The following is a 26391-nucleotide window of genomic DNA, read 5'->3' as shown; positions in this document are numbered from 1 at the left end:
TTTTGTTTTCTAGTTTGTTTTTCTTTTAATTGCCACTCTAAAGAGTAAGAAGCAAGAGTTCTAAGTTTCTCATCTTCCTTTGGTGCCTTCTCAAGCATATGGTGATGACTTTGGAAACTTATCTCAGCATGGCTCCTTAAAAGGAAGGCATTTTGCTCTCTGGCATATGCATGATACTTGACATGCCTTGACAGTAGAAGAGCATGAGGATGAGTTTTTGCTCTGAGATAGGAGAATAACGATTAATGAGAACTTTTCCAAGAGCTGTCTAATGGGACCAGCTTGTACAGTTGGCTCTTCCCAGAAGGTTGTGAGGATTTTAGTTTGCTTCTTGGCTTTCTTGACCTGCACAACAGAGAATAGCTGTTAGTGGGCCTCTGCTGTGTTTTCAACCTTGTGTATCGTTAAGGCAAAGACCAGCTTGACTCAAATCGGTTTTGGGAACGGCACGTCAAAGGAGTTAACATTGCCCAAGCGTGCTTATGCCATGCTGTTCTGTGCTTGCTGCTAGGGTACAGAAGGTTTCTCAGGCCAGCAGGCCTGCTCTAAGGATTGCAGGCTTGTTTTGTGGCAGCGGGTGGCAAGCTTGCTGTTGCCCAGCTGTCTATAGTCAGCTTCTCTAGCTCTTCTGCATGTTGCCTCTTCTGCTTATAGTTGGTGAGCTTCCTCAGCTAATTCCTTTCCTCTTCTGCTGAGGTTGTGGCATCACAGCTACTGCAAGAGTGAGTTCCATTATAATGAACAGCCTGCAGGTGACACATTGAAAACATTAAAAAAGCAGCTTTGTTATCTTCAGCTCAAATGTATGACCTTGATGCCAGGTGGGGTCAGCAGGGCACCGTATTTCTCTGGTCTCAGGGAGTTATCAGGACCTCCCTGTGATGCACCCTCTCACTCTTCCAAGCTGAACCAGGAATGGGAATCCAGTAACGGTGTGGCTGTGGGTGGCAGTTGTTCTGCACAAGACTAGGTAATTTTTAAAAATGTTTTCTCTCCAACATTGACAGGATCTAGGCAACCCTTGGGGCTACGGGACTCAGCTCTATAGGAAACCCTTCGGTCAGAACTTAAAGTGAATGAAACGGGTAAAGGACAGGGGAAACATCATCCAGCAAATCAATAGCAATTGTGAGATTGGAGTGAAGCCCAATCCTGTAGCCAGGAAAGGATTTTCTTTAATGGCCTGTTTACTCCTCTAAGTGTCTTTGAAGTAGGCCCGACAGTCTTGGCAGATTGTCCTTAAGAAGAGGCGTTATGAAATATGAATTCCCTGCAGACTGATAACCCAGGTATTTCAGGATGCAGCAATGAACTCTGAACAATTGGATGGAGTGAACACCAGAAACTGAGTCTTAATATAAGTAGAGCTGGGAAAAAAATGTGAGCATGTAACTTCCTCTCTAATAGAAATGCACTATTAGATTTCTATTTTAATTTAGAAATAACAATTTTACTGCAGCTAAATTCCATCTTTTACAAAAATTAACCAAGGACTTTGTTAGTGAATTGCAGTACATTTTTTCTTATCATAAAGCTGATACTAGTGTACTCTGATTGCAGAGGTTGCAAAGGAGGTTGCAGTCCAATTCTGGTAGGTCTGGGCACCCACTAGACGGTGTTGGCTTTTCAGGGAAAGAGACCAGTAAAAATAGATGACAGAGTGGAGACACGATCAGGTCTTCTCCCTGTCTCATTGCTGAGGACTGCGGAGAGAGATGACCAGTTTTCGGATTACTGTGTTTGCTGTCCAGTCGTGGACATTATGAATTTGTGTGTTGTCACCCTGCAGTATAGCGTCTGTTCGCATCAGGTGGGGGTACACCATCACATTTCCATAAACCAGCTAAAGTGCATGACACAGTGCTTATGTTAGCTTTCTGTTTCTGTTCTGACTGCAGGCAGAGAATGCCTGATTTGTCATGAAGCTGCCTGGTACCGGAGTTAACCCTCCAGAATGTTTTTGGCAGATGGGAACTTGTGTTATGAGGTTACACTGGACCAGAATCATGTGGCTGTAGCACCTTTGTTTCGATTTGGGGAAACCAGGCTGCAGGCTTGAGCCACAGTCTGACTCTGTGATCAGCTGTGGATCAGCCCTAGCTACTGTTGAAGAAATCCTGCTGCGACTTGCCCTGCTGAGTTTATAGCGGAGGCCATGACCGAACATGAGCTTTTCTCTCTCCTTCATCTGTATTCAAACCACCTAAAGGCTTGTCCTTTTTCTGTTGTATTTATCTTTCAAGTTGGTGGCTCTGTGCTGAGTGCTGCAGTGATTTGTTGTGTAACAGGGCCACTTAAGTACCCTGTGCACCCATTCCTTCCACTGTGCTTCGTATCCCTGCTTGCCAGAGATGCAGTGGGTTTGCACAAGGCTGTGGTCTGCCCGGGGCGGGGGGGGGAAGACATTTTGTTTCTAAGCTGGTCAGTCAGAAGAACATAAAAGTGACTCCACAGAAGGACTGATGGGACTTTTTTGGTCTTGTACTTGGAGATACTGAGAACTACATCTGTGGCTGTCAGTGGGAGCTGCTGGCGAAGTTTCCCATGCAGTGGGCAGAATACACCACTCCAATTGTTCTCTGCTGTATTTAAGCATTTAGTATGGCATTTGGGGATGCAGCGTTGATCATAGTGCCTCTTTGTGCCTGTGACTTTCCAGGCAGCGCACTAGCTGTGCGGTTAGCAGCCTGCATAGAGCTATTGGTGTCCTCTTTGCTCTGCCTCCATGTACAACATGCTGGGTTTGAAAGGATATCTGGGCAAGTTCTGTGTCTTAACAGACCTGCGTGTCACCCTCTCTGTCAGCTGTCTGAAGCCCAGCAGATGCTACCAGAAAGTGGACGGGGTCCCAGTGTATTTTTTGGTAACATATTCAAAGAAGAAGTAAAAATGAAAAATGGAAATGGATGCAATGAAACATTAATGCTTCAATTAGCTTCAGCTTTGAGCTGCCATCCTTTTTTCAATTCATTGCCATACCATTGGTTTTGAAATGGATTTGCTCCTGTATGGATTCTTGCACAATCTTTCTTAATGCCTTTAACTCACTTCAGGAAGGGTGTCTGCTTTTCTTCCCTGCCCTCCACCACCATCCCCAGCTACAAAGATCTTCTGGGCTCATACATGAGACTTTTCTTTACATATGAATAAAGTTTTTTTTACTGTAGATTGTCACTCTTCCAACTGTTCTTTTTGTTGTTGTTGCTGGGCGACACACCCTTTTGGACAGGAGTCCAATGATCCCTTTGACACACGTGCTTCCTTAAATCTGTAACAGGGTTATGGATGTTTAATGCTTCTCCCCAGAAAAGAAAGTAATGTTTTTACCTTGCAGGGTTTTGCTCTGGTTGCTTTGTGCACAGTGGGCTTTAGCCTCTGGTGACCTTTTCTAAAATGACTGAACCTGTTTCTTTCTGGGGTGGAGCAAGGTGTTGCAGAACTGCCCGTAAATGAGGTATTAACAACGTGCAGAAACCTGGCCCGCTCAGAAATGCGGTCTGTGCAGTTACAGCAATAGGAGCTTATTGGCATTCTCTTCTATGCCTTCCCTCTGATCAGAGCGCGCGGTGTGTCATCACAGGGAGTATTTTTATCATTCAAGTTGGAGTGTCTACACCACAATTTTGTTTACATGCACACACGCTGGTGTGTTCTTACGTGTTCTCCCTCCCCACCTCTGCCAATTTTCCCAGTACCGATCTGGTTCGAGATACATCTGCTCTATAGACAAAGGCAGACAAAAAGCTGCTGCTAGGAAAGAAAAAGGAGATGGATCGATTGTTTTAATTGCTTCCTGTACTGTGAGCTAAATGGTAAAATTTGATTGGCAGTAAGTAAATGAAAATAAAGGTTATGTAGAGGCGCTCTGCAGCTTTTGTGCTCTTCACCTCATTGGAAATAGTTAATGTGTGCTCATCTAGTTTCCCCCCACCCTTGCTGAGATGTAATTACAATTTACTGTAATTTCTCTACTTCCATGGTATGTCTGTCTAGCCTTATAGTAGTGAGCATAAACCTGCCGTGAATATATGGGTTTTTTTAAAGTTTTTGGAGTGCTTCAGATAAGTGTTTAATATTGGTTAATGGTTATGCACATCAGTTTTTCCTCATGCAAGTTTTAAAGAGACCTGGATACTTGCTGGTCTGGGAAATAAGCAGGAAAACAAACTTGTCCTGTTGCACGCTAAGATGATGAGTAACAGGACATGAAGTGGAATTATACAAGTTCACTGCATATAATCTGAGGCTATCTACGTATTTCTTTTAATCTGAGTTTGCCCCAGGGATTTTCCTGCGAAGTGATGCTGTAGCCAGATTTCTGAATCATTGTTTAAACACCTGAATGAACGGCCAGAGTTATTTACAGGAGGCTGATGCAGGGCTATGGCTTCATTATGGTTGCTGAGCTTAGAGGCAGACACTTAAACTCATTTGATATGCTGACTTCATCTGTACAGATGGATCCCTGCTGAGATAACTACTGACCTCAGTGAAGTTATGCCAGAAGATAGATTTGGTGCTGTTAGCCTGATTTAATGCTGCAGGTATTTGCCTTAGTCTTATGTGGACAATAAATAGATGGAAAAAGGCAGAGCACTGGAATGGAGAGGAGTTGCAGTTGTTTCCCACTACGTTTGCAAGGTGTAAGTCTACACATGTATTTAGTTTACTGTTTAAAGATGAGACTTCTATCGGGATTTTGGTTGTGAAGACTAATCTCACCACTGTATTAGAATTGAAGCCTGCGCTAATCTTTTCCTCTCCTTGGAAAGGCATGAGGTGGCTGCGACCTGTGTTGGGGTCTGTTAACAGTAGCAGTAAAGCTTTTGACTGAGTCTTTGTACAATCTTCAGAACAGTTTGATCCTGATTTAGTGTTTTCTATCTGTCTTTCATACAACATGGCTGCATTTCAACTCTTAACTCCCATGCAAAGAGCATCCTTTCTCCTCAGGCATGTGTCTGTAAGAGCTTGATTTGCAATGCAGCAGCTATCAGCCCAATTTTGAATTTCCATAGGTCAGAAGTGAAGGGAAAAGCCCAAACAGTAGAGTATATCTTTTTCAAACTGATGGTGCTGCCCTTTAAAATTTTAAGAGCTTTTAAATAATGTTCAGTGCTTATTATGCACTGACATTGTTAGCCATAGTAGTAGTTTGTTTGGCTGGAGACCGAAGACTGGATGTTTAGTAGAATAACTCTTAGGCACTTTGTATGGAAAATGGACTTGGGGGAAGGCTTTTGTCACTGAAAACCAAACCAAAATGTTAGCTTTAAAACATTGTCAGTAAGTTTACTGAAGAAAATGCTGGTTCTCTCATAAGGGCCCTTGGAGGGAAAGGACAGAAACTGCTTGCAGGTTTTTCCAACCTCAGTTTTCAAAGGCTGTCTTAAAAGCCGGTGGTTTATATTCACCTTCATTATCATAAAAGGGTGAAGACATCAACTGTGTGATCTAAAGATAGTTGTTCTGTTTGGGCATGCTGTCCCCTATGTTCAATGTCCAAGGTATCCCTGCTGTACCTTCCTCACTTGTGTTTTAACTCCTTTATCCAAGCCTCATATGATATTCGTTACTTGATTCATTAGAAAAGTAATCTGTAACAATACAGTTGAAAGCTTTTTCTGGATATATGATGAGGCCTTATGTAGCCTAGGCAGCTTGAAAAGGTGGAATTAGTCTGGTGGAGCTAAACTAGGAATTTCCTAGTTTAGGAATTTACTGGTTAAACATTTATTAGTTATGCATTTATCTACAAGATAAGCCATAATAGTCTGCTGTCTGCCCATGCTGAGATTTACCTGAAACAGTGATTGTCACTTTTGACTTTGTTTCCAAGTTTTGTTTCATTTCTGGTTTTGTCTCTGTGTCTTCTAATGCAGTGTAGCCCTGTCTGAAAGTGCAATAAAAGTGCAAGTGGTTGTACTGTTGTACTCCTGATCTGGGTAGCTATTATCGGTGTTTCGGAGAACCCACTTTAAACTTGACTGGTAAAAACAAAACAAAACAAACCCCAAAACAATCAAACAGAAGAACCTGTCTCATGATCCTTGCATGGCTTAGAAAATCGCTTTGTGTCCTAAGGGCCTCAGGACAATGACGATGAAGTGCTGCCGATGTGATTAAACACACAGCAGATGAATCTGTAATCTTCAGTGGAAATACAGAAATGAAAAACTGGCTGAGAATTTGATTGTAACATTTCTAGTGCTTTTAATTTCCATTGTCTTTTGAAGGGAGGAAGAAAATGCTTTCACAGAACATAATGTTAGCTGACTTTTTACATGGATTATGAAGTTAAAGTGTAATACCAAGGTCTGACAATTGCACTTTTCCATTGTGCTCCTATTGTATAGGTATTAGTGCTTCTTCTGGAAATATTAGCCTTGGTTTTGCATGAGATGAGAAAGGAGTCTGGAGTGGGGTGAGAATAAAAGCCAGCTCTTCTGTTTCCCAGTATCATGCCTGATCATTTTCAAAATGAATCATATGGTCAGAAGAGACAACTGTGTTTAAAAATACATAAATAAATAAATACAGTTGAAAGAATAGGCCTGAACCAAACCATCAGACCTTCCCTACTCAATTCTGAATGCTGGGGAAATTTACTTCTTTTCCAAATGCAGTGCTGAAATTGTGTGTTCTGCAGGGTAACGGGATGTCTGCTGCTCTGTGTTTTTGCAGTGCCTGGCACAGTCTTGCTGGTTGCTATGAACTTACTGAAGTAATAGTGCCAGTCTGCTTCTAAGTACACTATGTAGTCTTAAGATCTGTATCTCTCACCTTGGAGGTTGCCCTATTGTACCAGTAGTTTAACCAATGCCAATTTCTCATACTACCTCCTGTTTACTCTTTGAGCAGAAATATCTCCTGCCAGTACTCTGTGAAGGAAGGATGTCGTCTTTGCCATAAATTATTCTTCAGTGCATCCACAGATGTCTCCATTATGTCCTGTTACCCCAGCAGATCACAATTCTTCTTCCTTCCGATTTAGGATTATAGGACAATTCAGATTGGAAGGGACCTGAGGAGGTTTCTAGTCCAACGTCCTGCTCAAAGCAGGGTCAGCTATGGGAGCAGATCAGGTTGTTCAGGGCTCTATCCACTTGACCTTGAAAATTTCAAAGGATGAAGGTTGTGCAAGTCTGGGCGGCTGCTTCCAAAGAATGACTTTTCTTCTGGGGAAAACATTTAAGGAAAAACCCAATATGAAACTCATTTCCACTTACGCCCAGTGTCTCCTGTTCTCCCATCCTGCACCGCTGTGAAGAGTCTTGCTCTGCCTCCTCGACACTTTTCTTCACAGGGACTGGCAGGCTGCTATCTGCTCCCCCTGAAGCCTTCTCGTTTCCAGGCTGAACAAGCCCTGTTCCCGTAGCCTTTCATCATCAGGCAACTGTATAGGAAGGAAGTTCAGTGACAAAAATGAGACTTGGATCCATCTGCTTCATTTGTTTGTGCCTGGGCATGTCTGTCCATAAAATAGCCCTGCTATAATACTTCCTTTTCTTATAAGCGTGTAAAACTCCTATTAACTGGTAAAATTCAATTAGAATCTTAGATAGGAAGGTCAACTTTTCAATATTTTCAAATCAAAGTCCTCTAAACTCAAAGCAGTTAAGATGTGTCCTGTTTCAACATCTTGATTTAAAAAAGATAAAACTTCTATAAAACTTGTTAATAGTTTTAGAGTCATCTAGACCAGGCTGGATGGGGCTTTGAGCAGCCTGCTCTAGTGGAAGGTGTCCCTGCCCACGGCAGGGGGATTGGAACCAGATGATCTTTAAGGTCCCTTCCAACCCAAACCATTCTGTGATTCTAATCTGTCTCAGAACTCAGTTTTCTTTGTTGATAGTAAACACTAAAAGCCAAAGTAAAGTGCATTGTGAAAACCTGCAGGGGCCATTGCAATAGGAGACTTCTTCATTATTATATTTAAAACTTTTTCTGTCACATGCATGTATATGGTTTTCCTAGAACGAAGAGGGTTTTTAAGCTTTGTGCAACACCTTTTCCTTATTCAAATGGACAAATTAACAGACATGTTGATTTCTTGGGCTTGCTAGCATATGAGCTAAAGATATGACCCACTGGACACCAAGGTGATGAGGAAAGATTTATCTGGGAGGTTCTTAAATGCAGGGTGCTTGAGGAGCACTATTTGCTTGCTGGGCAGAGTCCTGCATTGTAAATCTCAGATCTGCCCACCAAGTTGCTGCTGGGCTGCATTGTCCGACCTAGCCAAAGCATGCAGAGCTTTTCGTACGCAGGTGTGTACTTGTCCTCACTTTCCTTCATCTCCAATGCCTTTTTTCCCCACCAGCATATCCTCTCTTGCTTCTGCTCCCTCCATCGCCATTGCCATGATGGAGTTTGTAGATTGCTCCCTTTCCAATGAAGTTCCATGCCCTTTTGTGCCATTTATGCAGTGTGAGCTTGAGGCACACGGGTAAGGACTCTCTCTCTCTAGGACACTTCCTTCATGTCACAAGACTTATCTGCACGCTTGCAAACACCTGTGGCTGCACAATTGTCTACCTTGGCTTTATTGTTCCTTATTTTGGTCTGGAAACAGCTCAGGGTGAGAATCTTCTTAAAATGAGTACAAATTTATCTATATTTTTAAGGGAACTGGGAATTGAGGAAAAGTAGTGGCTGCTATGAAGTCTTTAAACAGTCACTCTGCTGTATCAATGAATCATAGTAAATGAATAATGAGGAATGAGTCTTCAATGAATCATACTTACTGTATCAGGTGAATGCATAATTGCAGGGTTTTTCAGGTGGATGCTTGACGGAAAAAAAAATACAGTACCAAGTGTGATCCTAATGCCTGATGGTGTATTGTGTGGGGCTTTTGCAGTGGTATTTTTTAACAAACAAGTTAAATATGCACATTACTGTGTTAAGTAACAGCTTGAAAAAACTCTTCCATATTGGTGTGATGATTTAAAAAATCGCAGCCTTTAAAAACACTGTATATCATTACAGAGGTTTTCTTAAACAGAAATTAAAACAAGTTAAAAAAAAAGAGGTGAAAATGTGAAAGGAGCACTTACTAGTACCACTGCTTCAGTTAGAAATATACTTTTTAAGCTTTTGTTTCGCGTTCTCTCTAATGAGACTGTCAAACAGGGCTTCAGTAGCCAACAGTTTTCTGCACCCTGGGGGGGTTTAAATGCGATCAACTGTATTCTGTAATTACTGTTGTTGGGCTGGCCTGGGGAAGTTATGCATCATCGAGGAGGAGGAATGTTCTCTGCTTTGCTGGGATGAGTATGCTTTGCAGCAACTAGGAAATGTAGTAATAGGTATGATACCTTTACTCCATAGTAGTCTGTAGAAGTTGGAAGTGTCTTGAGTGTAGTGGACTGGGATGATAGTCTTGGAAACGGAGCGGGGAGGTGACAGCAGTACTTATAGGTGTTTCTTCTGTTGTATTTGAGATGTTTGGTCAGTGGTCTTGTATTGCTGTCACCAGCTAAACAAACATTTGAAGGGAGGGTGTAAAAAAGATGGAGCCAGCTTCATCTCAGTGGTGCCCAGTGACAGGACAAGAAGCAACGGGCACAAACTGAAACACAGGAGGTTCCCTCTGAACGTCACGAAACAACTTTCTTTTACTGTGAGGGTGACCAGGTGCTGGCCCAGGTTTCCCAGAGAGGCTGTGGAGCCTCCATCCTTGGAGATATTCAAAAATATATTTTTTTTACCTCCTTTTGCTGAAAAACAGTGCAGGTGGTATGTCAAAGGCATGTAGACATACTGATTACAACAGGTTTAGAAGCATCTGAGCAATTATTTTGTTCTCGTTAAGCCTACACAGCTGTTGCATGCTGATATTGTCAACCCAAAAGAGCATCTGGACTTGAAACTGAAGTTAAATGTGAGTCCAAGATTAGGTGCTCGCATGAAAGCTTATGCGCTTAAAAATTGGGGCCCAAGTGAAATAATGCCAAGGTGTCTGTGGGGATCCTGAGGTCTGGCCTACATGAAAGACTGTACTAGTTTAACTACTGCAAATTTAGGAATGTATCTTTTTCTCTTCGTGATGAATGGGAGAGAAAGCAGTTCCCTACTTGATAGGAGTACTGTAAGGGGAAGCGCATTTGTGCTTATGGGATGTTTAGAAGCTATGCCATTGGACATTGTACAAGTAATAAATGTGCTTTCTGGACTGACTTATTTCTTGGATTTTATTTCCTTTAGTAGAAAGAAATGGATTAAGAAGCAAAAACTGGAATTGGATTTGGGTTTGTTTTTTTTTTTTTTTTTTTTTTTTAAAGAATATGTGGAACTCAAGTACAGCTACCAAAAATCTTGCCCTCTTCCATTACCCCCAGTTGTCAGGATTGCTATTCTACATTCTATCAAGAAATTCAAGTAGGTTGTTAATGAAAATGTCCAAAGTCTGCTTTTATCTCAAGGATAAATGGGAACTTTTGTCAAGGTGAACTGAAAGTAAAATTTGTGAATAACGTGTTGTAAAACAAAGAACTGGTGGTTGGTTTTTGGTTTGGTTTTGGTGTTTTGTTTGGTTTGTAGGGTTTTTTTGGTTTTTTGTTTGTTTGTTTGTTTTTCTCCCTAGGAAATTACTACCTCAACATGCAAATTAGACCTTGAAATTCCATTGGAGACACCGTAAATTAACATGCTGTGATACATGGGAGCCATGGTGGCAATATGGAAGAGTCTGAATGAGAAAAAATTAGCTGGAAACAAGTTACTGTGGTTGATAATTATATGTAACGTGTAATTGTAGGTGTGTTGAATGTTGAAACCACCAAGGTGGCTGTCATTTCTGATATAGTGGGAAGGAAATATTTGTGTTCTTGAGGGTATTGTGAAAACAAACTCCATGGTAAATGCAGTAATGACTTGCTAAGGCTTACTGACAACTGAAAGCCCTGTTGCTTTAGAGAACTGTTAAAGATTAGCAAGCACCCATGGAAATGTGTCCTACTGCTTTTCCTGTAACCCGGAGGAGAAGGGGTGAGATCAGCAATCCACGGAGCTCGGCTCTAGCCTTTCCACTGATAGGTGAAGACTGTGGGTCTTATAACACAGGAGCTGAGGACACTTGGTTTCTTGAAGGACCCCGGTCTGTCTTCTTGGGTTTTTTGTGCTCCAAATTAATCTGTATTTGACAGCCAAAATGTCAAGTAATTAATGCAGTCCTTAAGAAAAGAAGTTTTGTACGAAGACTGCGTTTATTTGGATTTCTTTTGTTGTTTTCTTGAGATTTAGGTATTTTTTTGTAACAGTGCTTTGTTCCCTCCAGTCAAATGCAGATGAGATTATTTTCACAATCCAGTTGAAAATTTCTGGAATGAAAAGTTGATTTTTTTATTTTTTCTGTGTGCCAGGAGATTCCCTTGATAAATAGCTTGCATTCTGAATCCTTTAATTCTAAATTCTAGTTCCATTCTGTATGCAGAATTAGAGCACAGTCGTATATGTCTTGATCTGAATTAATTTTTATTTGATTAAGAAAACCTTGCTAAAAATGCCTTTGTTATTATCGGATACAAATCAGTGAATCATCCAGATGCTTAAACTACCTTACTCTTCAGTGATTTCTGTAGTGGTTTTGATGTTACTTGCTGTCTTTGTCATAGTAATGTCTCAAAATCTGTTAGGTAAAAACAAACAGTAGCAGTTTCTTCCCAGAAGAACTGGCTGTCTTTGGCAGGGGAACCAAATCAAAATTGAGGTGAGAAAGCATATACCATGAAATGGAAGGAACTGGCCCACGTATTGCAGGTGTTGGCTTAATCCTGTCACTTCTACTATTTGTTCTTTGAAGGTGGATTTTGCGAGGGGACTAGGTATCAGGAAAGGCAAAGAAGAAAAGGAAGGAGGAATGAGTGGGTCCTTCTGTTCTTAAATCTTAAGCTTTTGCTGGAGAATTATGGAAGCCCCAAACCACATTGAATGGGATTTCACTAATCCATAGGAAATATAGCTGACTGACGTAACAAAAATTGGAGAATCTTTAAAATCATAAGACAAATCCAGAAAATAATTATCCAAAATGCCAAACACTTGTTTCTTCTGGTTTGTTTGTTCTTTTTCCCGGTGCTTGCTGGCTTTGGATACCTGCATTTGTGGTGCCTGACTAGAGGCATATAGTTTATATGGCTTTAAAAAGTGCAGAAAAACTAACTTCTCCAAGTCAGGCCTCTAAACGTCTCTTCAAAACAAATTATCTACTGCTATAAGAGGGTATTTTTTGTTGTGGCATTTTTGTTTGTTTGTTCCTGCACATGTAGCCGCCTGACTTCTTGTGGAGTCACTGAATGCTCAAAATAATGAAAATCAGACTCCTCGGTTTTTAACCTTGGAGGAACTATCATCAGTACAGACATCTGAGCAGAACTTTCTCAGTGTGAAATTTATGTTCAGTACGGGAGTGTCTGCATCTACAGAACCCCAAAAGGCATTAACTGTGTGTTACCAATGAAGTCTGTCTGTCTTAGCTTGGATATTCCCGTGGTTTAATAAACATCCATAGCACAGAAATTCAGCTTCAGTTACAGATACTTGATTGACCAGGGTAGCTGAGCAAGGAGCGGTTTTCTTGCAGAGGAAAACTCTGAACACTGTTGAGATGTTTGCGGCAGTCCTTTGCCTTCTCATCATTCTCTCTGTCTCATTCGTGTTCTCATGTTCTGTGGACCTGCCTCTCATTTATAGGTTCTTCATAAATTTCCTAGTTTACTGCCTTTCTTCTGGCTGCTCATACATCTTAAGGCCTGTAATCAGGAATCTAATATTCTACATAAGGCTGAAAAAGAGTAGTTTACTCAAGAATTTTTCTACTAAGACTAGTAGTATTATATTTTGTTTTTCAGACCTAGCATCTCCAAAGGTGAGGCAGATTATTCCCTCCTTCTGCTCTTTTGTACTATATGGGCACTTATCCAAAGACTGAATTTTGCAAATTATCCCTTTCCCATCTGTCACTCTGGCTTTTTTGTGGTGCTTCCCATTCTCGTGCTTAGAAATTTTGGAATTCCTGCTCTTCCAAGCATTGACCAACTGCAGACTTTTCTCCAACTGCAGACTTTTCTCCGTTAGAAGTTCAGAATAGTGTTCTTTCTACCGCTATTTTGACGACTACAGTGATAAGTTTTAGGATATGTATATTTGAATGGAGGGACAGCAAGGAATAATACAGTTTGCTGTTCCCTATCTTTAGTAAAAGGTTCCAGAAATCTGTAACAGTAAATGTAATGATCTGTGTGCGTTCTCTGGTAGCTGCCAAATATCACCGGACACTTTCCCAATACACACTGTACTCTTGTAATGAACAGTGACTACTTAATAACCAATTATTTTGAATGTTTTTGGGTTTCTTTTGGCTTTTTTTTTTTAGCTATTAAAATGCTCTTAACTGATTATTATTTTTACTCTCTTCTTGGCCAGCTAAAATCTGCTTCCTCCTACCACCTTTCATTTATATTTCTGATTCGTTCAGCAATAGATGGAGTAAAAGTAGAACAAAAGGCTGAGACCTAGTTGGCATGTTTCCCCCAGAATAATGTAGAAGGATGCCTCCCCTGCTTGAGTTGCTCTTTCACTGCTTGGAGAAGGAGAATGCTTTTGTGGACAGGGCCTCAGGATATTAGATTTCAGGTCTGATGTCATCATTTGGAGAAATTAATAAAACCAAGGACACTATTCTGGTTGGTAATAAGGGTCCTTTCTACAATAGCTGTAGTGTTGTTTTGGATATGGTGGATTTGATCCCTGGTTCCCCACTGATTTGGGGGAGACTTTATTGTTAATATATATGTATTTCACTACTACTTTCTAGTGGTGGGTTGCTGTAGATGTAAGGAGAGCTGATATAGTTAGGCAGGTCTGGTTTGCCAATTACAAATTAGTTTGAGTATGAGAATCCGCTGGGACCATCTAAGCCGTCATGACTGTATCTGTTTCTGTACCTATTCTAATGTGGTTTGGCCTTCCTGTCTTCAAATGGCAAGCTTCAAATGAAAGCCCCAGGCTCCAGCAAAACAAAGCTGTCTGATGAAAACAGCTCAGTGAGTGAGAATTCAGTAGTTTGTCTGTAAATCTGTGAGCCAAATAGGATGGCACTTCTTTTAGAAGTGAAATTGAATTTAAATGGGAGCTACTGCCATGTCCTGGGGCAATGCTGCTTCAAGTCTTAGAAACAATGTACAGTTTGAGTGTTGGAATTGAACAGCCTGGTGAATTCAACAGGGAAGAATTTGTCTTTTCAAGTCACTGCATTAGCTGACAGTGATGCAGGCTTATCGTTAACAAGAACTTGTTTTAATCACTTTTGTTAGGTGGAAGGGAGAGGTGTAATTTTTGTGCCATCCTGAGGACTCTGGCTGTCTGTTGAGATTAAAGTGTGTGCGCTGACCAAAATGATCCTCCTGAGCCATCTACACAAACTGTTTATTAATGTATTTTTTTTCTTTAAGCCTGGAGCAGAGGTGAGCATTCCCTTTGGTTAACGTGAGTCTCTCTGTATTTCCAGCTGGCCCGCGCCGATTCTGTGGTGCTCAGTGGCACATGCAGAATGTCCTCAAAGACTCCGTGGAGAGCTCCGATGATGAATTCTTCGATGCACGAGGTCAGTACACGTTTTTTGTCCTCCCTTCCCCATTCTTTCCCCAATTTTGCAGCAAGTAACTAAGCTCTTTTGGGGCTGAACCGACAACATTGTCCTCGTCAGACTGGGGTCTGAAAAAAACCCATCAGATCTTCTCTCAAGGATTTCTGAATGGGCCTAAATTTATGGGAGATGGGTGAAGCGCTGGGGTGGATGAGTGAGCTGCCATGAGCTGGATCTGGCATCAGAAGCAGCGTGACTACAACAGTACAGAGCTTCATGGGGTCTCTTGGGCCCAGCTTGTTTACAGGTAAGGTAGTATATGATCCTTCATAGCGTAGGCTTTTGAGGTCAGACTGAGCTGTCCTTATGTCCTCGTGTACCTGGAAGTCAGGAGTGAAGGGTGATGGAATAAACTTGTGGAACGTCCTTTGGCTTTTGTAGCAAACTGGATTCATTAAGCACAGAGCAATCCCTGTGGCTTTGCGCAACCTGATCTAGTGAAAGATGCCCATGGCATGATCTTCAAAGGTCTCTTACAAACCCAAACGATTCTGTGATTCTATGAAAAGAATTAAAAGGAGAGGTATTCCCCTTCCCCCAAATATTTGTTGAGACTTCTAGTTTAAAGTAAATCTAATCCAAAGGGGAAAGCTCAGCTGTCCCATGGGAACTTGGCTTGGGTTTCGATGCGCTCTTTAGTTTTAAGTTTGGTTGCTTCATTAACGGCACACTCAGCAGACATTCTGCGAATGTCTAAGTACAAAAACGTTTGCATGGCTAAGATTGCCACTCAGTTTCTCCCTCTGTTGATACTTATGGTAGAGAGAGAAAATCCCTTCCCTTCCCAGCATTCTGTTCCTCTTGAATGAGGCCTGTTTCTGAGCAAATTAATTTTCTTTTATAGGACTGCGTTGGCTTCAGTCTCATTGGTGTGTGCTGATTTGATGTCTGGAGATACCTGGTGGTATTGCAAACAGCAGTTGGTGTTTTTAAGGCAGTATATGGCATTAAATGTCTGCTCTCTTGCAGTGAACTTCATATTTCAGCATGTTTTAATTTTCTTTGTGGTGGGAATTGTTGCAGGAACGGTTGGCGACCGACTCTTGTGTTTTCATGCTGGCATAAACTTGAGTTGAAATTCAGCTTGAAGGAGTTGTTACGTCAGGAGCTTTTTAGTTGCTTTAAAAATGCAGAGGGTAGGAGGCAGGCGGTGAAAATGAAACAGCTTTTGTGGGAGGATCAGCTCTGTGCTCTGAATGATTTGGAAGCTCTGAAGCAACTTCACTGATAACTCGCTGATTTATTTCTGTGAGGCTGAATTTGCAATATTATTTTCCTAAACAAGCTGGTTTTGCAGAGGCATAATTAATATTAATCAGTTTATTACTGTGTATTATTCAAAGTACCAGTTTGGATCCAGGATGCCTCGACTTCAGTTTATCTGCCAGTTGCCCTGACAATGATGGTGACTTTATCTGATGGTGAACCACTTATTTTCCATTTTCCTTTCCGTAAATTGCCTACTGTAGCTATAAAATTTACGACAAATTTAGACTTGAAAGACAAGCTGCTTACATGAGAGTTAGATTTTCTTTTATCGCCCTCCCCCCAAAACCCCAGTAGGCAACAGCCTCAATCAAATGGGGGAAGAAAAGTTTTCAAAATAAAACGGAATTTGAAAACTTTGCACAAAATTCTGGCCTTGCCTAGAACACTAGAACTGACCATTGAAATCGGGCAGTTCTGAATGGAGATGGATGTTGGAAGAATGTTTTTATAAAAGGCAAATGATTTGTGTTTGGTTGATCAGGTATAGCAGGATGAAACTATTTGATGTGGTTTATTCAGGAAGTCTAGCGAAATGATTGCATGGATCCTTCTATCTCTAGGATCTGTGAAACTGACTGTGGGCTTCGTGTTCCTTCAGAAACATGCTTGCATCCTCTTGATTTAGCACAGCTAGAAATGAGGCCCTGGCTGTACGAGTATGCTACAGCCACTGTGCAGAAAAAGAGATGCAGATGTTAATTTGAAAGGACGTCCTATGGCAGGTTGGTTTGTTGGTTTTGGTTTGGTTTGTTTTTTTTAAAAAAACCCACACTCTTAAGTACATTTTGGGGAACAAAATTCCCTCATTTGTTGCCTGTATTAATAAAGCGTGTATTCAGTTCATAGCCTTTTCGAAGTCTGAGACATGAGATATGCATCAAATACTGGTTTTCTTCCCTGTTCCTGTACAGCTAGGCTTACAGTAATAACTACTTGGCTGGTGTAGAGGGTTCTATATGTGAGAATCAAGAAGCAATCCACAGAAGAGTAAAGGAAATAAGTGACCCAGAAAGGTAAATAAATGAGAGGGTTTTTTAAAAATTAATAGGTAGGCTGAGGCAAAAAGCCCGACTATATGTTGTCTGATGTCAGAATGCCAGCTCATGCCCAGCCTGAAATCAGCTCAGATCTGCAATTCTGAGCTGGGATTTAGCAACGCATCTCTATTTGAAGAGGGATTTGAGAGCTCTGCATGAAGAGCTCTGAGCTCTGTGTGTGTGCGTGCACATGAGTGCATGGTTCAGAAAATACATTGCTATACACTGATGATTTTCTCTTTGTTCTGAACCAAATGCCAATCTTATCTGAAAGAGACTTTTAGCACAGGGATGTTCCAGCTGTCTGCACAGGGAGAGGAGAGAAATATGAATGTTATAAGCTGATTTGTCCCTTGTAATCTTTATTGTCAGTGGGTAGGCACACAGACACTGCAGCTGGTACTCGGATGATCCTTGCACTTAGATTTCCCCCCGCCCCCCCCAGATGGATGCTTCATCATTATGGGAATTTAACATCAGATTATGAGTGCTGCAAACTGTCATAGGTACACAGCTGATGTGGATGTGTAACTGAGATTTTGGGGGAGAGGCTGTGTGTGGCATATGTGTGTAGATACATATTTTATTTGCCTTTTTTAACTGTAAGAATGGCAGCCAGTCGTCTTGTGTTTTGGAGGCAAAACCAAAATCTCACGGTATTTGTGTCATGTCTCATGAAAATCCATTCCCTTGAAATCCATCTCAGTCTATGGAAGTCTCCTTGTACTGAGAGAACTAGTAAAAGTTCTATATTAATTCAGTAAATTACTTCACTAGTACAGAAAAGCTTTCTACATTCTTGTTGATGAGGTGTCCAAGCTTGGTTTGGCTTTGCCGGTCAGGAGGAACTGTGCCCTTTTGGGAAGCGGCTTTAGCTACGGCAGGATTGCGTGCTTCTGCTGAGGAACTGAAGTACGATGTGATGGAAGCAATGCCCTGTGACACACGTGAAAGTCGGTGTTGAAGGTGCTGTTCTGCATTGCACGTGCTCGAACTGAATCTGGCACTATGAAAAGCTGTCACTGTAGGGAGAAAGCACAGTGTTAAATAAGACGATGACCACTGTGCTTAAGTTTGACTTGCTGCATCTCTCCTAGGGCCTAGTCCGCAGGATTGACTACTGCAGTCGGGGTTTGGGGTTGAATATTGTTACTTGACAGGCTAGGGCCAAATTTGCAAACACTTATACCTACAGCTACTCTAAGCCTCATTCGGAGAGTTTCACTTGGTAGTCACAGTCAATAAATAATCACTTTCACTGATTACTTATGACCATAATTTTAAATGTTGTAATCTTTGTATTCTCGCTTGTGGAACTTCAGCTAACTTGGCCTGATGGTGGGTTGGCTGCCACAACTTGTCTGAGAACTGTCGTTGAATACTTGACCCTTGAAGCATGATAGACTGTACTGCTATTTGGGAACGGTAAATTCTACAGCCTTCGAGAAATGCATGTAATTTTTCTGAGTAATAAGGAGAGAAGGATTCTAGCCACAGTGATACTGAAACAAGGCCATAGCTGTAACAGTAGTCTGTGCTTCCCTGGGCAAAATGTGTCCTGGGATTCTGGGGCTGTCATGTGGGTTAGAGCATGGTTATAAAAAGGTGCTGCAGGCTGCCTAGGTGAGCAGCTGATGAAAAGCAGCCTGTCTGGATTGATTTTGAGAAGAAAGAATTTCTAGTACAGATTTCCAAATCTTATTCCATAAGAAAACTGGAGAAGTCAAAATATGATGTCTTAAATCAGTGTTTGAGATGCACCTTCTCATATCTCAAATACATATCCACAAAGAAAAAGAAATTTCTTAAAGCGTTGTAGGAAGAGATGCAGGCAGGGCCAACAGTTGTGTGCATCAGGAGAGCTCTCTGGAAATGAGTGGATGTGCACCAATTCAGTCTGCTGTTTAATTTGTCAAAAAGGAAAGAAAAAACCTGACAAAAACTAATCCTGTGTGCAGTTGTCGAGCAGGCTGCTCCCTCCGCCTTCGTACTTTGTGCTGACAGAAATTGAGAGGAACCAAGGGAAACAAATTAGTGTGATCGACAGGAGACTCAGGCCTTGGATTTCTGTGTTTAACATGAGCGTTTTCACTCAGAACCATTTAAAGCACGGAAGAGCAAGGGCATCTGGAATTCTCATCTGTTTGGAGTGCAAAAGTTACAGAAACTGGAAAAGCTGCATCATTGCTGGAATCAAGTCTCTTCCCAACAAATATATTTGCATGTAAAAGATTGATTTCAGTTGTGTTTGTATTTTTAAAAGCTATGACACGCAAGAATAGATCTGTGTGTAGATGATGAGGGACTGCCAGAGAAGTCCAGTACAGTCTAATCTAATAAGTTTTCTTAAATTCTTTGCTTCGTATAGCCCTAAATAGTGATTCCTGCCTACTCCATGTTGACTGTACGCTGCTGTGTTTGACGCCAGTGCAGAAGTCTTGCTGCCGTTTCCCCGAGCATCAGGCTTGGCTGTACCTAGTTTGCAAATGTGGATCTTTACTGCCCGCAGCGCAGGGGTGCAGGAGCTTGTGTCCATTCTATCAGAGAGTCGGGATATCACTTTGGTGTTGCTGACTGAACTGTGACTTTGCTAAATGAAAACACAAGTGGAAACTTTAGGGGAGGTGGCTGCTGTTGGATTAAGATACCTGGTAGGAGCTGAGATTCTCAGTTCTTTGGTCTGTACTGTCCACATTCCCAGGGACATTGCTTACGGCTGGGTCATTTTCCTCAAGTCTGTCATCACACGAATTATTTTGGTATCACTGCTTTCGAGTTGGTAGACTTTTTTTTTTTAATGTGTTTTGTGTCATCTCACTTACATTTTGAGGTAGAATTTATATTGCCTGTATCAAAGGTCTAGACTGGAGGAGACACTACGAAGTGGGAGATGTTACTGTGGAGCAGAAATTGCCTTCAGGGGACCACAGAAATGTGTTCTGTATCATACAGGGGATCACAGATCCTGGCAGTGAGGAGTAGGCAGGATGAAATGTCAATCTCCAGGGTTTTTGCTGAAGAAATACTAGTCTCTCTTCTTTCCATGGGGCTGCTTATGGCTAGGTTTCATGAAATGCATGTACTGAAATACTCATGGTAAGATAATTGTGGACCGTGTCAAATTCCAGGCAGTAACAACAGCTGAAAGGAATCACCAGGACACTGCAGTTTATTTGCCATTCAGAATTTGCCACTGTTTTAAGCTGTTTCATTTTTTCTTGGCACTTTGCTGCTGTGATATTACTTCCCCATGTGCATTGAGTCCTGCTAAGGTAAATGGCTCTGCGTTACCCAATAGGACATGCTTCATGGTCTGAAAACCCACAGTTAATGCTGCTTTGCCTCTTGGCTGGAAGGTGGGAAGAGAGCTTCAGCTACTGAAAATTGTTGCTGAATTCCCACCAAAGGGCAAGTGGACAGTTGCTGCACAGCACGGTGATGAAGCATAAAATACAAGGCTGTTCAGTGTGCGTTGTTTTGGTTTTCTTTTGTTTTTTGTTTGTTTGTTTTTGGGCAGGAGAACTGCGTGCTATGTATGCAAGTAGCTTTTCCTGGTGTGTATTTACAACTTAGGTAAATGCTGCATCGAGTTGCCAATAGACTACATTGGGCTTCCGAAGGGTCCATAAGTCTGCATACTGCCACAAGCTGTCAAGAGCAGTGATCATCTGCCAGCTGCTGTCAGGTGGAGGATGAAAGGACTTGGAAGTGCTTACAAGCTGTTGATATGAATGGGAGGTTTTGTGCTTTCTTGAGAAGGAATGGCTTGTAGGCTTTTGTACAGGGTGCTGCTCTGAATGGGGTCCATAATGTGAAATCGTAATTTCATCATGGTTCTAGGACTATGACTTTTCTAGAAAATTACATTGAGGAAGGGCAAAGCTGAGGGAAGAGTCATGCATATTCAAATGTGTATCTTCCAATATGTGAATAAATAATAATAAAACCCTCTAACCTCCCTTTTAGCTGGTGCTCCCTGATGGCTGACACTTGAGAGCATGAAGCAAAAGTTGATAATGAGGAGAGAACTCACAGCATGTACTGACATTGCAGTGAGACTGTCTTTGCTAGTCAGGCCACTAAAACATGGCACGTTTACCGCTCCAGATCCCTGGTGATGTAAATAGCAGCCAGATGTAGGCATGAGAGAAGCATAATTTGGCTTCATCAACAGGAGATCTGAGAGCAAAATGAGAGCAGGAAACTGGCCAAAGGTAGTCTCAGTCTGGGGTCGTATCCAAAGCAGCTAATTGTGGAAGTTGCTATTTTTTGTTGAAGTTGGTGAATAAATGTAGAAGTGTAGAAGGATGCACGCACGTTAAGAACAAACTGTTGTGTGTTTTGGTGTGCGTGTCTGGGGGGGGCTGTCTTGGAGCATGGTTGGTAAGCATTTCAGTTAGTTTTGGTTTTATGTGGTGGTGCAGAAGCAGGGAATGCTGTTTGTGACAAACTGCGTGCCTCTCATGGTATCTTGATTTTGTACTAAAGAAATTGCTCTCCTTATTTCCCTGCCCTTTTTGGGGAGTTTATGTGCTGTTGGCAAGTCTGGCAACTTGCAGCTCTAATTTCAGCACAGAGCCTACTGGCTGGAGCAGCTGGCAAAGCAGAGCACAAGGAGCAATCCATACATTTGGAAGTTAAAACAAAGCCAGTGTACCTAAGCTTCCACCTACATACTTATCGTGAGCCTTTTATCCATGCCCTGTGGACTGACAGAAATGTTCCCTACAACACTTGAGCTCTGGTACAAGTTCTCATTCAGCAAACCCTTTCCTCATACCACCTCGCAAAGTTAGCAAGATGTCCTTTTCAGGATTAGAAAGATTTTAAAGATATGGTTTGGGAATAATGTGGAGAAGACATGGCAAAACTGATCACGTTGGAGCACACTGTATGACAGAAAGGTGAAATTGTCTGACGTAAAGACTGGTCCCGTATGGGCACTGGACTCTTTGTAGGAGGCAGTATGAGGAAGCGGGTAAAAAATAGACGGACTGTGGGTACATGCGGTCTATTTTAGGGCACTGATTTTCTGAGTCATATAAAACTGTTCATTTTACTTCTAGGCTTTCATTTTTCCCATTGTAAACTACAAGAAATCTTTTCTGGCAGGTGGCTGGAAATTAGAGTGGTATTTCAGAGGAAGCTGTTGATGATGGTTATTATTAAAGTACCTGGGAGGTTATTTCAGGCTTTTTGTGGACTCCCTCAGAAGAAGCAAAGTTAACAGTTGATACCATGTTTGTGATAAGATGCAAATGGTAGTATTGCTGTTCGCAGGGGATCCTGTAGCCATGTCCTGGTTTCGGCCGGGATGGTGTCAATTTTCTTCCTAGTAGCTGTGTAGTGCTGTGGTTTGGATTTAGGATGAGAATAATGTTGATAACACACTGATGGTTTAGTTGTTGCTAAGCAGTGCTTACACTAAATCAAGGACTTTTCAGCTTCCCCTGCTCTGCCAGGTGCACAAGAGGCTGGGAGGGGGCACAGCCAGGACAGCTGACCCTGGCTGGCCAAGGGGCTATGCCATACCATGCTCAGTATATAAACGGGAGGCAGTTGGCCAGGAGGGAGGGACCACTGCTCGGGAACATGCTGGGCGTCGGTCGGTGGGTGGTGAGCAATTGCATTGTGCATCACTTGCTTTGTATACTATTATTACTATTACTACTATTCTACTTTATTTTATTTCAATTATTAAACTGTTCTTATCTCAACCCAGGAGTTTTTCTCACTTTTACTCTTCTGATTCTCTCCCCCATCCCACCAGGGAGGGAGGAGCGAGCATTTGGGTGGTGCTTAGTTGCTGGCTGGGGTTAAACTACGACAAGCCACTTTCTGACCTGCTTTAAGTTCAAATAGAGCTCTGACTTCAAGAGTTATTCTGGATTTAAACTAGTCCAGCAGATGAGAATCTGACCTATCAGAAACATTTCTTTATCTGTGCATTAGGCTTCTGATTTAGAATGTGGGGGCATTTTTTTTTTCCTGCTTCCTAACTGTGTAACTGTAGCAGATGTTATAGTCAAAAGCCGGCTGACAGCTTTGCTAAAGATTGAAGAGGTGGCCTGGAATACAGCTGCCTCATTTTCTCCAGCTGAGTTTATTTAGTCTGCATAAAAACTTTTGTCATTAGTTTTGCCTTCATAAAATGAGCCTTATGGCACTGTCTTCTGTATTACTATGTTCGTATAAAGCCGAAGCCAATAGTTACGTGGTATATATTTCAAGCCAGGCTCTGCCTGTGCTTTCTCAAGGTTCTTATTCGTGAAAGAGGAGGCTATGGTAACTCTCTGCTAATTAAGAGCTGCTCTTAATTTGCTGCACCTTCCTCTCCTGAAAATAGATTCACAAGTCTCATTTATTTAATTTTAAAATGCTCTGCTGAGCAGCTTGAATATTATCTGGAAATGTTGCCAATGAACTAAAGTGGAAGTTTGGGAGGTCTAAACACTCCTCAGCGTGTTTGTGCTCTAATGCAACAGTGTGATGTAAAATTCTATTGTGCTTAGCAAAAAGCCTCTCAAGGTGTGAGGATGCCGACCCTCGTTCACTAAAGTACATGAATTTTAAGAAGAGGCTGTGTTGCAAAGATGGCTCGTGAACGTCTTAATGTCAAGGTATCCATCTTTTCCTGCCTCAGTTTTTAGTGGATGTCATATATCCCCTCCCCCCGCCGAGTTTAAACATCAGTGTAAGGCACTTCTGTAAGCGTGTTATTTTCCACAGGATATGTTCATTGCTGATGATCGGTGGTTTACCATCCGTTTGGAAGAGCCCCAAGTGCTTGATGTTGCTAGTGCTACTCCTGCCTCCGTGGCATTAGAGCAGCGCTTTGTCTCTGGTGTTTGTAGTATGTTGTGTCTGTGGACTTCGCTCATAGTCTTCCATCGCCTTCTCTGCTTACAGGACTTTCCAAGAGACAAACAGGTATTAAAGTTTCCAGATATTTCTGTGCAAACTGTATGCAACAGTCTCCTAAACCTCCCTGTTCATAAATCTTTTTTTAGCTGTTGCCTAAAACAGACAGATAGTGTCTATTCTTGGTTACAGATACCTAGCTGTGTAATTTAAAGCCAGTGCAGTGTCTTTTGTCAGATGGCAGATTTGATGCTGGAATTGAGTTGTTCCATAGCAGACATTGTCATATCACGACAATACCAGTTTCAATATTTTGATGCTTCCAAAATTTATTTAAAATACTTTTATTGCTAATCAGTGCAAAGTGCTGTGAGTTTATCCAGTGTCATCACTTCTCGTAACGTGTGGTGTGTTTCCCATTTTGTTTAGTGCAGATGATGATACGAATGTATGAGCAGTAACTTATTACTGCACCAGATTCACACAACACTTCAGATATCTGAGGAAAGAAATCCTCTTCCTGAAGTTCACGCGTGTTAAAGGAACCTCATAGTTCACTGAAGTTAGTCTAGATTCTTTTTGGGTGAAAAACCCCTGTCAAATTAAAAATGAAGTCACCACTGACTGCTTACGTACTATAAATTTGAGGTGTCTAGTTTGAAGGGGTTTTTTTAAGTCTATTTTTTCAGAGTACCCAGGTTCTGAAAATCAAGAATACTGAAGGTTACATAAATTGAAAACCCCCAAATTGGAAAGATTTGGAAAAAAAGAAAGATGTAATCTTAATCTTCATTTTTGAAAAGCATCCCATGCTCCCATCAAGCCCCTCTTCCTCTACATGCTTGAGAATATTCTCTACGTTTCTATCAAACTGAAGTGATTCAAAGGCTAGTGCAGCCTTTCCTCCCAAAACCTCGCTCACTCTGCGTTTGCCTAGAACAGGCCGTAGCAGGAGTTGCTCAGGCCCAACTGAAATGGGCCTCATTTTTTTGTCGGTAACAGTTCTGGGCCCAGTATGCTGTATTCCATGCGCTAGCTGATGCTGTTTAGTGGTGTGGCTACCGCAGTGGCAAACTTTAGCAAGAACACTTTGTATATAATGCATTGGATTTTGGAATGGAGAAGACAATCCCAAATCTTCCTTGTCCCAGTCTACTGCCTCCGTTCTCTTAATTCCTCTTTTTTGACATAAACTGCTTTAAAAGCAGAATGTCTGTGCAATAATTTTTCCATTTCTAATGCTGTCCGCTGTCTCAGCTCTTCTATGGCAGGATAATTTCCAAAGTTTGGATGGAAGAGGGTAAATGTGTATGTATAATATCTTACGTATCATATTTTAAATATATTGGGGAAAAAAGTCATGATACTCCTAGTTTTTGAGCACAGAATGCTGTGTGTAAAGTATATTAGTTTAGTATGTAATACAGCTTTCATTAAATACTGCTTAATTTTTTAATGTCAGGAGTAGTCTGAAATGCTTCTAATGACAGTAGCTGTCCTTTTTATAATTGTTACTTGAAATAAAAAGTGACTGTTATATATAGATAATGAACGACATCTGTTACTGAGTTGTTAAGCCTCTAGTAACAGACTTTTAGTGAGAGATAATAATTTAATATGTGATAAACTGCTTATGTGGATCAAAATTAAATGTGTATTGGAGACATCTAGGCATGAAGAGAAGGAGAGATGGCGCTCTCTTCCCACTGGGTGTTCAGTGAGACTAGGTTACCTAAATTGTTTAAGCTGCATTGAAATCTTAAGCTTTAGTGAGTGGAAGAGTTGGAAATAGAAAAGAAAAATAGCTTCTGCTGATTTTCCTTCACACTGCCTTTGTGCTTTTCAGTGGTCTCCTGCCATGTGCTTAAAACAGCCATCTCGAGGGTTTCTGTGACGTTTCCACATTCCGTGTGAAGCTGGAATTGTAACTTTGAGCACCAACTCATACGTCCAATTTTGTCTAAAAAGAGAACTAAAATGATGATGACGCAGACATTTTAGATGAGGTAGTTTCTTTGATGCAAAAAATGTTATTGGGTTCTGTCTTTGGGAGTATGATCGCTGCCTGTGCTTGATGGAATATTCTTTTGAATTGTCAACATCTGCTGTTCAAGAATGCTTTGAAGGTCAGCGTGATGACTGCATTTTTGGGGTTGCTGAGGCATGGATCATAGACTAATGACAACAAAGTGTTCCAAAATACTTGGAATACTTGCAATAATGCTGAACGTAGTCTGTATTCAAGCTAAGTCATAGAACAGACTTCAAAATACATTTTGCAGGAGACTAAAATGTTGATAAACGGTGATTGCATACTGTACCGAGAGAGTTTGACACAAGTGTTTCCAAGTTTTGATTACTTTGTGGTTAGCTTGTAAAAACGCTCTTCAAATAAAGTTTTGTTCAGATAGAGTTCTAGAAGAAAAGTGCTGTGGGGAAACGGACTCCTTCATTTCTACAGTAAGTGTCATTGGCCTATTAAGCAACCAAAGATAATGTTGTTTATGTGTGGTATCTTATAATGATCACATATCGCCTTTGGCCAGTACAAAAGCCTTATTGTAGTAAACTCTC

At 41.4% G+C, this 26391-nt stretch overlaps 1 protein-coding gene across 3 annotated transcripts in view; it reads left to right on the top strand.

Annotated features, from left to right (window-relative positions):
• PITPNM3 (PITPNM family member 3) overlaps positions 1-26391 on the top strand; it is a 146769-nt gene that overhangs the window by 16125 nt on the left and 104253 nt on the right. For all 3 annotated transcript variants that reach the window (XM_087751538.1, XM_087751537.1, XM_087751540.1), the window contains exon 2: positions 14513-14608. In XM_087751538.1, coding sequence (XP_087607664.1) covers positions 14513-14608 — 96 coding nt within the window. The remainder of the gene's footprint in view (positions 1-14512; positions 14609-26391) is intronic.

Source organism: Nipponia nippon, unplaced genomic scaffold (assembly GCF_047370975.1).
Source record: "Nipponia nippon isolate SJK-2023a ecotype South Korea unplaced genomic scaffold, ASM4737097v1 scaffold_15, whole genome shotgun sequence".
NCBI classification, from domain to species: Eukaryota; Metazoa; Chordata; class Aves; order Pelecaniformes; family Threskiornithidae; genus Nipponia; species Nipponia nippon.
The sequence above is the reverse complement of the archived record's forward strand: the minus strand, read 5'-3'. Positions and strand labels throughout refer to the sequence as shown.